Source organism: Onychomys torridus, chromosome 1, assembly GCF_903995425.1.
Source record: "Onychomys torridus chromosome 1, mOncTor1.1, whole genome shotgun sequence".
In the NCBI taxonomy this organism is placed as follows: domain Eukaryota; kingdom Metazoa; phylum Chordata; class Mammalia; order Rodentia; family Cricetidae; genus Onychomys; species Onychomys torridus.
Genome location: NC_050443.1, coordinates 15,093,690 through 15,107,617, shown reverse-complemented (window position 1 = coordinate 15,107,617; position 13,928 = coordinate 15,093,690). Strand labels below are relative to the sequence as shown.

The 13,928-nt window shown below is 40.4% G+C and overlaps 1 protein-coding gene across 2 annotated transcripts in view; it reads right to left on the bottom strand.

The window, feature by feature from the left end:
- Window positions 1-13,928, bottom strand: part of LOC118588777 (cytochrome P450 2B1-like) — an 88,899-nt gene that overhangs the window by 6,960 nt on the left and 68,011 nt on the right. Inside the window, exons 4-8 of one of the 2 annotated variants that reach the window (XM_036195323.1) lie at window positions 11,283-11,443; window positions 8,377-8,592; window positions 7,795-7,936; window positions 5,743-5,930; window positions 5,436-5,577 (exon numbers count right to left, since the gene is read on the bottom strand). In XM_036195323.1, coding sequence (XP_036051216.1) covers window positions 5,436-5,577; window positions 5,743-5,930; window positions 7,795-7,936; window positions 8,377-8,592; window positions 11,283-11,443 — 849 coding nt within the window. The remainder of the gene's footprint in view (window positions 1-5,435; window positions 5,578-5,742; window positions 5,931-7,794; window positions 7,937-8,376; window positions 8,593-11,282; window positions 11,444-13,928) is intronic. The other variant, XM_036195329.1, reaches the window with a different exon arrangement.

Here is a 13,928-nt window from a genome sequence, read left to right as displayed (position 1 = left end):
AGACACTGAGGAAATCAGAAGTATTTTAAGGACATACTTTAAAAGCTTGTGCCTCACTAAATTGGAAAATATAAAAGAAATGGATAATTTTTTCAATAGGTACTACTTACCAAAGTTAAATCAAGATCAGATAAGAAATTTAAACAGACTTCTAGTGAAATAGAATCAGTCATTAAAAGTCTTCCAACCCCACCCCCTAAAAAAAGCCCAGGATCAGATGGTTTTAGCACAGAATTCTACCAGACTTTCAAAGAACAGTTCATGTCAATGCTCCTTAAATTATTCCATGAAACAGAGACAGAAGGAACATTGTCCATTTCATTCTATGAAGTCACAGTTACCATGATACCCAAGCCACACAAAGACTCCACAAAGAAAGAGAATCACAGACTAATTTCCCTTATAGATGCAAAAAGACTTAATAAAATACTTACAAACCAATTGCAAGACCATATCAAAAAGATCATCCACCATGATCAAGTAGAATTTATTGCAAGGATCCAGAGATGGTTCAATATATGAAACATTAATACCTGTAATCCACCATAGAAACAAACTGAAACAAAGAAAAACTGCACGGTCATCTCATTAGATGCAGAAAAGGCCTTTGACAATATCCAATGGCCCTTAATGATAAAAAAGTCCTGGAGTGATTAGAGATACAAGAGACATATCTAAACATAATTAAAGACAGTTTACAGAAAGCCTACAGCCAACATCAAATTAAATAGAGAGGAATCCAAAGCAATTCCACTAAAATTCAGAACAAGACAAGGTTGTCTACTATATCCATATCTATCCAATAGAGTACTTGAAGTTTCAGCTAGAGCAATAAGAAAACTGAAGGAGATCAAGGCATACAAATTAGAAAGGAAGAAGTCAAAGTATATTTATTTGCAGATGATATGATAATATGAATATATACTATATGTGTTACCCCAAAATTCCACTAGGGAATTCCTACAGCTGATAAACACTTTCAGCAAAATGACTAGATACAAAATTAACTCACAAAATCCAGTAGCTCTTTATATACAAATGACAAACGAACTTAGAAAGAAACGAGGGAAACAACATTTTTCACAATAGCTTCAAATAATATAAATATCTTGGGGTAACTCTAACCAAGAAAGTGAAAGCCTTGTACAAGAAAAACTTCAACTCTCTCAACAACAATTAGAGAAAATATTGAAAGATGGAAGAGTCTCCCATGCTGATGAATCCATAGGATTAGCATAGTAAAAATGGCCATCCTTCCAAAAGAAGCCAGAAATACACATTGGGAATAAAGACAGCATCCTCAACAAATGGTGCTGGTCAAATTAGATGACTGAATGTAGAAGAATGCAACTATATCCATACTTATTAAACTGCACAAAACTCAACTCTAAATGGATCAAAACCACAATATAAAACCAGATACACTGAACCTAATAGAAGAGAAAGTGGAGAACAGCCTTGAACTCAGCACAGGTGACAACTTCCTGTACAGAATAAGAATAGCACAGACATTAAGATTTATAATTAAAAGTGGAGACACCTGCTCAGGCCACCCAGGCATTCTGTCTTAGGTTGGTGAGCACCCCCCAGGAATTACCCATCTCTGAATACTCATTATCATACAGGCTCATTAGTGTGTGAGCTGCAGAGTTAACTGTTGCCAAAGATCTCAAAGTGGTGTTGGGCTTGTAATCTGTGTGTTCGACACAGAAAAGACCAGCAGGTGTCTCCATGATGGGTAAGGGGACCTGCTGACATCCCATACAACCTAAGTCAGAAGCTCATTTTTTAGTAAAAGGTGGGGTGGACCTGTAGGGCCCTGGCCCCTGTTTTGGGTAACTGTTGCCTTGCTTGCTGACCTTGACCTTGATATCCTCCCTATGCTAATTCCCTGCAGGGTTCCACTCTCCTGAATGCTTAAGGGAAGTGCCTTGTCTGTGTATCCTGCATATTTGGCATTAACAACTTAGATGCAAGATTGTAAAACATCAAGAAGCGAACTTCTGCCCTCCAGTGTTCTCCCATTATGCTGTAAGCCTGTATTTAAGACCTCCTCCCTCCTTCAATAAACGACATTTGGCATAAAAGAAAGAAAGAAAGAAAGAAAGAAAGAAAGAAAGAAAGAAAGAAAGAAAGAAAGGAAGGAAGGAGGAGGAGGGAGGAAGGAAGGAAGGAAGGAAGGAAGGAAGAAATTGAAGACAGTGATACTCTAAAACAGGAAGTGGTGATAGTGTCATAGGCATATGGGGATGCTGGACTAAAGTCTATCAAATTGTGCAAACAGGAAAATTGTATGCTATGTGAATTATCTGTCAATAAAGATCTTAGAAAAATAATTAAAAGTGGGACTTCATATAATTGAAAAGCTTTTGCAAGGCAAAGGACACCATTATTTGGACAAAGTGGCAATCTGCAGAATGGGAAAGATTTTTTACAGCTCCACATCCATTAGAGGACTAATATCCAAAATATAAAATATATAAAGAATTTAAGAAATTATATATAAAAAACAGACAATTAAATTTAAAAAATGGGATGCAGATTGAAACAGAGAATTCTCAATAAAGAAAACTCAAATGGCTGAGAAACACTTAAAGAAACAACCCTAGCCGTCAGGGAAATGTAAATCAAAATGACTTTGAGATTCCATTTTATACCTGCCAGAATGGCTAGGATTAGTAACACAAAGAAACAACATATGCTCTCAAGGATGTGGAGTAAGGGAAACACTCCTCCATTGCTGGTGAGAGAGTAAACTTATACAGCCACTATGGAAATCGGTGTTGTGTTTCTTTAGAAAGTTAGGAATTGATAGACTTTAAGATACAGCGATACCACTCTTGGGTATATACCCAATGGACATTTAATTCTACTGTAAGGACACTTGCTCAACCATGTTCATTGCTGCTCTATTCATAATAGCCAGAACTGGAACCAACCTACATGGTCCTCAACAGAAGGATAAAGAAAATGTGGTGCATTTATACAATGGAGTATTATCTAGCTGCTTAAAAAAAAATGGCAACACAAAATTTGCAGGCAAATGGATGGAACTAGAAAAAAATCTTGAGTGAGGAAGCCCAGACCAAGAAAGATAAACAAGGTGTGTATTCACTTATATGTGGATATTATCCATTAAGTAAATGATAACCAAGCTACAATCCATAGACCCAGAAAGGTTAGGTATAGATGAAGGGACTAGGAAGGATATGTAGATCTCCATGGGAGGGGAAAATAAAATAGATTTGATGGGTGGACTAGGGACATCAGAGGGAACAGGAATGAGAGGATCAGGTAGGCCAGAGAGGTGGGTTGGAGGGATAGAATGTGGGGAGAATCCACTAGCATTGAGGAGCATTGAGTGGTGGTATGGATACCTACTGCAGAAACTTCCTAAACTATGTGAAGGTGATCCTAATGAAGTCTCCAAGAAATGAGAGAGACATAGTCCCAACTGGTCATCTCTTGTCACTAAATGATGCTTCTAGTACTGGGACTGGGTTAAATTCTATTGAGTTTCTGGCCAAAGGGGTCACATGGAAAACTACAAACAACCCACAGTGTTGCTAAGACAATAGGTTGCTCTCCACAAACTGACAACAAGGCCCCATTGCTGAAGAGAACACCCACAGAACTCAATGAACTTGGAGACATTGAGCTGGTGCCTACATATAGAACATTCACCCCCATGTTCTTGTGTCTTTGATATAGGAAGGTATTCTGCAGGCCAACAAAAGTAAAATGTATACACCAACCCAGCCACAAAACCTTTGATGAACAAAGCTGTTCTGCCTGCAAGATATGCTAGGGCTTAACAGTGGCTAGGGCTCAATATGTAGGAGCAACTATCCAATATCTGGTTTGAATATGCAACACTGCTTGGGTGGCCATGAACCAGACACTAGATAGCCAAGAGACATAGGATAAAATCAAATGCTATGGGTCCAAAAAAAAATAATAATAACAATAAGGAGACACCAAAAGATACTCTGCTACACTCATAGATCAGTGCCTTCCCCATTCATCTGTTATTAGAGAATCTTCCTCCTGCAGCAGTTGGGAATAAATTCAGAGATCCACCGCTAGACATTCCACAGAGAGAGAAAAACCTTGGAACACACCACTCAAAATGTATTGTCTTGATCCAAAGCATCCCCAGAGCTCAGGGAACCTTGAGGGAAAGGAGGCAGAGAATATAAGAGCTAGAGAGGATGGAGGACACCAGGAGAACAAGGTCCTCTGAATCAACTGAGCAGGGCTCTTTTGAACTCACAGACAGAGACAGGCCAGTTTGGGTCTGCACCAGGTCCCCTGTGCATATATTATAAAATTCAGTTTAGTGTTTTCATAGGTTTCCTGGGTGTGTGAATGAGTGGTCTCTGATTCTAGTGCCTTCTCTTGGGCTCTTTTCCTTCTGTGCGTCTGCACTGTACATCTTTGATGTGATGGTTTTTGTTTTATCTTGTTGTGTTTGGTTGTTATCTCTTAGAAGCCTGTTCTTTGGGTTGGGGATTTAGCTCAGTGGTAGAGCACTTGCCTAGCAAGTGCAAGGTCCTGGGTTCATGTCTCAGCTCAAAAGAAAGAAAGAAAGAAGAAAGAAAGAAAGAAAGAAAGAAAGAAAGAGAGAGAGAGAGAGAGAGAGAGAGAAAGAAAGAAAGAAAGAAAGAAAGAAAGAAAGAAACCTGTCGTTTTCTAATGAGAGGCAGAAATAGGGTAGATCCAGAAGGAGGGGTTGGTGCGAAGAGACTGGGAGAAGTAGATAGAGGGGAAATTGTAATCAGTAAATATTGTATGAGAAAATAATCTATTTTTAATAAAAGGGGGGAAAGAAAAATAAATAAGTAGAAGTCTAACAGGAAAAGCAACTCCATTGAAGGATTTGATGCAACCAGAAAAAAAACTGATGGATTATGTTGATCGTTACACTCCCTAGAGGGGAGAAACTGACTTCTGGTCTTTTGAGGACTTTACATGGGAATTACCCCATTGGTTTAAAGACATTTTGAACATTGTGACATGGGAATATCTGTGCTCCCAACCCCTCTATTAGTTAATCTGTTATTTATTGTTGGGAGCAGCAGTAGAAACCTTGTTTATGCTTAGCACATTTTTGTTCTCTGTAAAGACACTTTGTTCTCCTTTTCCAGGCATTTAATCAGGATTAAATATTTTCACTCATTTTAAAAGGTTTTCTCCTCACAATAAAATAAGAAAGAAAATGAATTTGCTTGAGTTTAAAGGCTTTTAAATCCCTCTCCCAAATCCTCCTGACCAAGATGCTCCCTTAGTTCAACATTCCTCTCCTGGGACTGTAGTCAGAGTGAAATAGGCAAAGCAGCAGGGACAGGTCAGTAAACATGGACTAGTCCTGTTTGTGTCCCGCAGGATGAGCCTGCCCTCTAGTGTCTGGGAAAGGAAGCACAAGGGGGTCTCACCTATAGAGAAGGGCATAAAAGCTTCATTTTTCTTCAGAGCCCCATTGGCATCCAGGAAGTGGTCAGGATTGAAGGTGTCTGGTTGTTCAAAGTACTGTGGGTCATGGAGAGCTGAGCTCAGGATGGGGTACACTTCAGTGTTCTAGGAGACATTATGAGACACAAAGATATTAGCATACCCTGACTCCCATCTTCAGACATTCAACCAATGAATAAGAACTAGAGAAGGCTGGGAAACCACAAACAGGCAATGAGGAGAGTGGAGGAAGATCATGGTGTAGAGGTGTGGAATGGCAGCTGGTCTCACCTTGGGGAGCAGGTACCCTCGGAACAAAGTGTCTTTGGTGACTTTGTGTGGGACACCAATCGGGGCGAGATCTGAAAATCTCTGAATCTCATTGATGACAGCCTCAGTGTAAGGCATTTTGGTGCGGTCATCAAGGGTTGGTAGACGGTGTGAGCCGATCACCTGATCGATCTCCTTTTGGACTCTCTCTACACAGAAAAGGGAGACAACAGACAGTGCCCACCCCCATATCATGCAGGCAATGCACAGTGACCCTGTTTTCTGCCAGCTAGTAGCCGAGGAACAGTGCAGAGCAAGTAGACTCTGCTGAGAAAGACACAGTGCACTCTTGGACACGCACACCTGTGCTTTCCTCAGGCACCTGTCTCTCCAGCCACACTTAGAGCTTTAGTAGAGTCTCTCTCAAAAGCTCCAACCTAGCTTGTAAATAGAAAAAGGGAAAACCTACAGCAGAGGGATATTTTTATCTATCAATCTGGAGTGAGGGCTGGAGAGGGAAATAGTAAGAAATTTCTCCTTTTGAAATGTAATGTTATATTTTGTATTACTGCATATCATTCATACATACACACATACAAATATACAAACACACAAAGAGTGACAGATAGACAGGCAGGCAGATGGACATCTTTACACTAAATTAAAGTTTAAAAATCCGATGGGTGGGAGATATGGCTTAGAAGATAAGAGCGAGCACTGGCTACTCTTGCAGAAGACCCAGGTTCAATTCCCAGCACCAACATGGTGGCTCATACTCCAGGTCCAGAAGATCTGACGCTCTCACACATACATATATGCAAGCAAAACAACAATGTACTTTAGTAAAATAAATTTAAACAACCCAGGCTAAGAATCTGAGGCTGTATCTCAGAAATAAAAGGAAGTAAATTAATCTATGTAGAATTGAATACAAAATATGAATATGTTGGTAAGTATGTTGGCTGATAAAATGGCTCTACCAGTAAATGCACTGGGTTTGCATCCTGACAGCCTGACATCCAGAACCCATGTGAAGATACAGGAGAGGCGCAACTACACAGAGTTGTCCTTCAACTTCCACACAGGAGCTGCAGCAGACATGCTCATAGTAACAGCAAATCATCTTGAAATTTTTAGAATGTGAGTGTGTGTAAGTCAACAAAGCAATGAATGAGTCAGTTAATAGAAGGAAATATTGCTGAGCAAAAAAATGTGCAAATTAAAAACTGGATTTAAATATTCCACTTTTTACTTATTATATTAAACAATTAATGAATCAATAAATGATTTATAATGAAACAATAAATAAATCAATGAACACAACTAACCAATAATCAAGCAAAATTTATGTTCAATAAGGTAATATGTGAATGAATGAACGAGTAAATATAGGAATAAACAGGTAGGTGTATTGAATGATAAATAAATCACAGGTAAATGAGTGAGTTATTACATAGATAAATAGAAGAATGGATGGATACATGAACAGTAAATTCAAAGGACATTTGGAAGGCTTAAGGAATGAAAAGATTTGTATATGAATAAACCAATGTATCAACAAAATATAGTTCACTCATAACATTCATGAGTTGATTAATTGAAATAAATGAATGAAATATTTGTCATTCGGTGAAGCAGAGATGAAAAAATCAAGGATTAATAATCTATAGATGAAGAGAAGATGTGCAGATGACCACATTTGTAGGTGAATAGGTGTGTAGCTGGGTGGATAGAAAAATGGATAAATAGATGAGTGGTTAATAGATGGATGGGTAAATGAATAGAATGGGTAAATGGGAAAGAGGTGGGTGGACAGGAAGATGAATGAATGGATGGATGTAAAGACAGAAAGAAAAAAAGGAGGGAAGGATTGATGGATGGATGGATCAACCTTTAAGTGATAACACCAGCTGAGTGTTCATTCACACACTACCTACAGCACTGCCATAGTTTTGAAGTAGCCCAAAGCCTTCAGAGCTCCAGATGTAAGAGGCCCATGTCTCTCTCATCCACACAAACCTCCACAGCCAAAAAGGAGCTAGATGATCCCCCAAATGGCAGCCTGTAATGCACCTGCAATATGGGGATATTTGAGCATGAGCAGGAAGCCGTAGTGGAGCGTGGTGCTGGTGGTCTCAGTGCCAGCAAAGAAGAGAGACAACACGGAGATCATGAGGTTCTGGTGATGGAACTCTGTGTGGGGGTTGGACATCTCCTGGTTCCAGATGGGAGAGAGAAGGGAGAGTCAGAGTGACTGGGTCCTTACAGGAAGATGCTCACACATCCTGGGAACTGTCCTTCTGTCACACATTATATGGACCACATGACAGTTCTCAATCCTCAACAATGACACGCTCTCTGCTCTGTCTCCTTCTCTCTCGACTGTTCTCTGTAGTTTATCATGTTTTGTCTCCCAAGCTCTCTCTTCCTGAGGTCTTTTCTGCTTTTTGTCTTTTGCCCTATGTTTCTTCCCCAGCCTTCTTCCTCCCTATTTCATTTTCTCCTCCCTTTCTCTAGTCTTCAATTTCTAGATTCTTCTGCATCTCCTCCACTCCACTTCCTGTCTCTCCTCCCCATCCTCTGCCCCCTCTTCCTCTGCTCACATCCTCAGCCTTCACTCTCACCCATCACTTCTCTCATGCATGCAGGACTTACCTTCTCCATGCGTAGAAGGTAGGTATCGATGAAGTCTCTTGGATTGCTGGGGTCCAAGGTTGCCCTGTGCTTCTCCACACTCTGGCCAATGTAGTTGAGAACTTCCTGCATGTTTTTGAAGATTTGCTTGTGGGCACCAGGAAAGTACTTCAGGAAGCCAGAGAAGAGTTCAAACATCTGCAAGAAAGAAGGACCCAGGAGGCCACCTGGAGCTACCTGGTCACAAGATGAGGACAGTGATCTAACTTAGTCACTCTTCTATTGCTATGAAGAGTCTCCATGATCAAGGCAATTCTTATAAATAAAAGTATTTTTGAGAGCTTGCCTACAGTTTCAGAAGGTTAGTCCACTAGGAACCATGGCAGCAGGCAGACAGGCATGAGCCTGAGAGCTGACATCATGATATACAGACAGACAGGCATGTGCCTGAGAGCTGACATCATGATGTACAGGCAGACAGGCATGTGCCTGAGAAATGACATCATGATATACAAACAGACAGGCATGTGCCTGAGAAATGACATCATGATATACAAACAGACAGGCATGTGCCTGAGAGCTGACATCATGATGTACAGGCAGACAGGCATGTCCCTGAGAAATGACATCATGATATAGAGACAGACAGACATAACTAAAGAGAACATTGGAAACCTCAAAGTTTACCCCTAGTAGCACATTTCCTCCAATAAGGTCACAAATCCTAATCCTTCCAAACGCCTCTTCAGTTGGAACTCAAGCATGCAAAGACACTGGCCTATGTGGGCCAATCTCATTCAAACAACCACATGCTCCTAGGTCCCAGATTTCATGAAGAAACAGGCAAAACATATATACCCCTCTCATATGTGAACACTATACATATGCATGCTTTTGAACTTTGTCTCTAAATCTGACTCTAACTTTTGCTAGTAGTCTATAGATATGTCAGAGCAATAGCAGATGGCAATTAATAATCAAGGTGTCAGCCCACCAGAAGTTCAACTCTTTGATGGGATTGTCTTGCTCAAGCAAGGCTTGCAGAAAACAGACTCCAGAATATATTTTCTTCTGTTGTGTTTCTGCATGCTTGCTGCTGTATATGTATGGTATTGGGAGTCTTCTACTGCCTGTATTTTAATGTGTTCATCTCATGCATGTATCCCATCTACTGGACACATTTATATCTGTGGATTATCAGGAAGATGATTTCTTCTTAAGCTGTATAATTTTGATGAATAGAAATAATACTAGGATATTTTTCATATCTAGGCCTATTGTTCCATGAGTATTGTCATATACTTAGGACTTGTTTTATATCATAGCTCAGGCTGACACAGGAAAAGTGTTGTATTTCCAGTTACTAAGACAGCTGTATACTATCAGTTAGTTTCAGGATTCAAAGTAAGTTCAAATTAGACCAGGTGCCTTTCTAGTGAGTTTTAAGATAAACATTTCCCAGGAAAAGCAGTCTAATTCACAAGGACAAAATAGCAGCTGTCTGATTTGTTGAACCAAGGTTACAGGTGAAGCAACCTAATTACTATGCCAGTCTCTCTTGCTATGTTTTACTGATAACATAAGCTAGTGATTAACTCTCTGCACAAACTCCTAATCTCAGTTTTATGATACGGGCACATACCTAAAAACTCAAAGTTCAGCCAACTAACTGTTTTTATGTTGAGTCCTAAAATTGCACAGGTGAAAAAAAGTTACAAATTTCCTTTTTTATGATCTAGAGTTACACACAGGACATAGGAATATATTTCAAGAACTAAAACACTTTTAATGTCACTGTACCTTGGAAAATGTCAAGTAGGATTATATTAGGATATTTAAGATAAACCTGAGATCCAACCAAAGCATTTAGTACAGAGACTTAAAGAACTCCTGGCATTTGTCCTAATCACAAAATGTTACTTTATTTATTTTTTTTATGTGTGTTACACTCAGAAATATAGGATAGTTGATGATTTTCTTACTTTTCTTAGACTCCTCAATAATTTAGTTTTATAAATCCTCTAAAATCTCTTATAAGGCTATTTCTCTAAATAGATAACAATGACCAGTTATTTCTCTATGCTACAGCTGCAGATTATAACTACACCAATTAGAAACCTAAGATTTGTAACAAGTGTGTTGTTGTATGGATGGCTCTGTTTCATGTCAAATGAAATGTGACCGTCAAATGTAACTTTTGTATTGCCTGAAAGATTTATGTTGGGTATATTTAGTTATGTAGAACAAAGAAAGAGAGATTCAACATGAATGGATAAAGAAAGTAAGCTTTAACATGGATTTGAGTTTTTTCCCTATTCCTTGAAAATCCCTCCAATAAAAAGTATTAGCTGTGCAACTCCATGAATTCCTTGCAAGCCCTATGTGCAGCCTTGGAGCTTGTTCTCCTAGGCTGCGATAAACCTTGCCCTTCTCTGTATCTCTCTTTCCTCTCCTCTGCTCTTTCTCCCATTACCCTGTGATGAATTGTCATCGTTTGTTTTAATTTGGGAGTTCTGCTTTATGGACACAGGATCTCATGCATTCCAGACTGTCCTTAAATTCAATATGTAGCTAAGGATCACCCTGAGTTTCTCATCCCCTACCTTCATGTACAGGAATTGCATGAGTTGTGTACCATGACACCCAGGATATACAGTCTGAGCCTCAGGCATGAAAACCAAGTCCTCTACCCTCTCAGCTCCAGCTGCATCACCCACATCACCATTTTCTGCATGTGTCTATGGCTCTGTATTTCTGCATTCAGGTCTCTGCCCTCTCCCCATCCCTCTCTCCCTCCTGCTCTCAACATCCTTTCCTCTCCATCCTGTCTCGGCCTTTCTTCCAGCCCTAGGACACTCCCTTCTTTGCCCACAGAGCAGCCTCTTCTTTCCTCTGTCCTGGATGCTCCTCTCTTCCCATCCACTGACCTGGCTGGAGAATGAGCTGTACAGTGTAAAGGTCTGATAGATCAGGTCCAGGAGGCGCAGGAACTGGTGGTCTTTGTAGTCAAAGCGCTCTCCAAAGACAATGGAACAGATGATGTTGGCTGTGATGTACTGGAAGAGGAAGGTGGGGTCCATGGGGGTTCCTGGAGGAGGAGGATGCAGGACAGGAGGCAGAGGATAAAGAACCAGGGAACACTTGGCTTCAGCCCCAGCTCTGTGAGGCTGCCCCCACCACTCAGTACTCTAAGAACAGCAACAGTGGCTACCACATTTATACATATGACATACATATGAGTCTAGGTCCTTCACTTAGAAATGTATACATCATTTTATTTGACTTCTCTCAATATTGTACAGAATATGGAATGGTATTCATATATACAGAAAGGAATGCTACCTTCACCAAGGCAACTTAGCTATTATTGTTGGGACTAGGATACTAGGATGGAGAGAACAGTGTATGTAGTCAGTCTCTACCCTGCACCTCCTCCCAGGACAACATTCTGACTCTGAGCTGATACCTAACTCCCACTGGCTGGAATGGTGCAGAGAAGGATTCAGGAAATGCCTGTGTGAATTTACAATCCCTGAACACTGCATGCCAATCTGCCATCCCTTCTCTGACTTCTGGGCTCTGTGGTGTTCCAGAAGCCATCAGCACCTGCTGCCTGCCACCTTCGTATGTCAGGTCAGGCAGGGACCCTGCTGGTTGAAGGACTGTTGTCCCTCCAACAATATTGGGCCACCATTGCCCCTCACCCTGGGGATGGCTTGTTTGTGGTCTGATCCCATGTAGATCTGCCAGTGGCTGTGTCAGAGGAGCAGCAGGTAACAATTGAAGTTCAAGGTGTCAGCCCACCAGGAGGAAACTCTCTGATGGGTGAATGGGTGAATCTTGGTTAGGCAAGGCCACAATACCCCAGACCTCCTAATGCCTTTTGCTTCTGCTGTGCCTTTACATGTTTCTATTGCTGTCCTCCTCTGGTATCTGGCATGGTGTTAACAGATGTGTTGAGATCCACAGTGCCTGCTGTCTATATCCCATGGAAACATCTCATTCTACTGGGCATTTTTATCTGTGGATTGTCATGAAAATGACTCCTACATAAATTGTTCTCTCAAATTGATAATAATAATAATAATAATGATATAATAATGATGATGATGATGATGATGATGATGATTATACAGAGTTTTGATGAATAAAAATAAATACAAAGAAATGTTACACAGTTAGGGCCTATGAGCTAAAGCCTATGAGTTTCACCTGAGGAGCTGCTTTAGATCAGAGTTCAGGATAATGATTAAGGAAAACAATTGAGTTCCCAGGATCCAGGCTGGCTCTAATTCTCTTAATGCTGAAAGATACAGTAACAGTTTTCTGTGTCCACCATTAATTCAAACAAAGCCTCTTAATAACTTCAAAGTAGACCCGATGCTTTGAGAATAGTTTTAAGATGAAGAACGCCAGAAAACAATCTGAAGTTCACAAGGACACACAGCTGAGTTGTAGATTCATTATGTTAATATCAAAAATACAGAGCAGCCTGATATTAGCTAGCTGAAGTACTTTCCTTGCTAGATCTGGTTGGTGATCAAAGGTGACGATTAATTAATTCCTTTTACCCGTTCCTGACCTTCATTTTCTGATATAAGAAACTATTTATAAATGGGTATGTACCCTCATGATTCATGGTTCAGCTGACTGACTTGTTTTTATGTATAAAAGTTTAGACTTACAGCTCCTTTAAGATTCATTATAACATTACCATCCAATATAGATAATAAAATGGTTGATTCTTTCTTTCTTTCGTTTTTGTTTGTTTGTTTGGTTTTTGGTTTTTCTCTGTGTAGCTTTGCACCTGTCCTGGAACTCACTTGGTATCCCAGGCTGGCCTCGAACTCACAAAGTTCTGCCTGGCTCTGCCTCCCAAGTGCTGTCTGGCTGATTCTTTCTTTGTAACAGTAATATGCTGCCTGCCAACCAAAGAGTGGAATGAGAACAAATGGTCCTTGTTTGCTAATATCCTATTAATCTGTAACAAGTTTCTTAGATGTAATATATGTGGGTTATTCAGGTGATTCTCTTTTTATTCACGTAAGGGAGATAAAAAATATTTTTACATATATTTATTATAATCGTTCACTTGAATAATGAAATGTAACCACATTTTGAAGCCGATATTGCCTAAAAGACTTTGTTGGGGGAATATAATCTGTAGAGGCAAAGAAGAAGGAGGAGGAGGAGGAGGGGGAGAAGAAGATGGAGAGGGAGAAGGAGAAGAAGAAAGAAAACCATCAAGGATGTGTGTGTGTTTTCACCTAACCTCCTCAGATAAAAACAGTCCAGTGTGCTGACGCTGTGGATTTCCATTTGAGTCCTGGGCTGCCTGGAGCCTGGTCCTCCAGACAGCGATATAGGTCCTGCCCTAGGGCTCATCACCTTCACTCTCAGCCTTAGAGCTCACTTCTCTTCCTTTGGCTTCCTCCATCTCTGACTGCTCTTTCCAGTCCTTCTTCCCAGCCTCTGCACCTTTCTTCCCTCCTGCCTCTGCACTGACCTCTCAGATCTCCTGAGAAAGGTCAATAAGATGGCAAATGTCCCGTGTACAGAAATGGAGGTGCAAA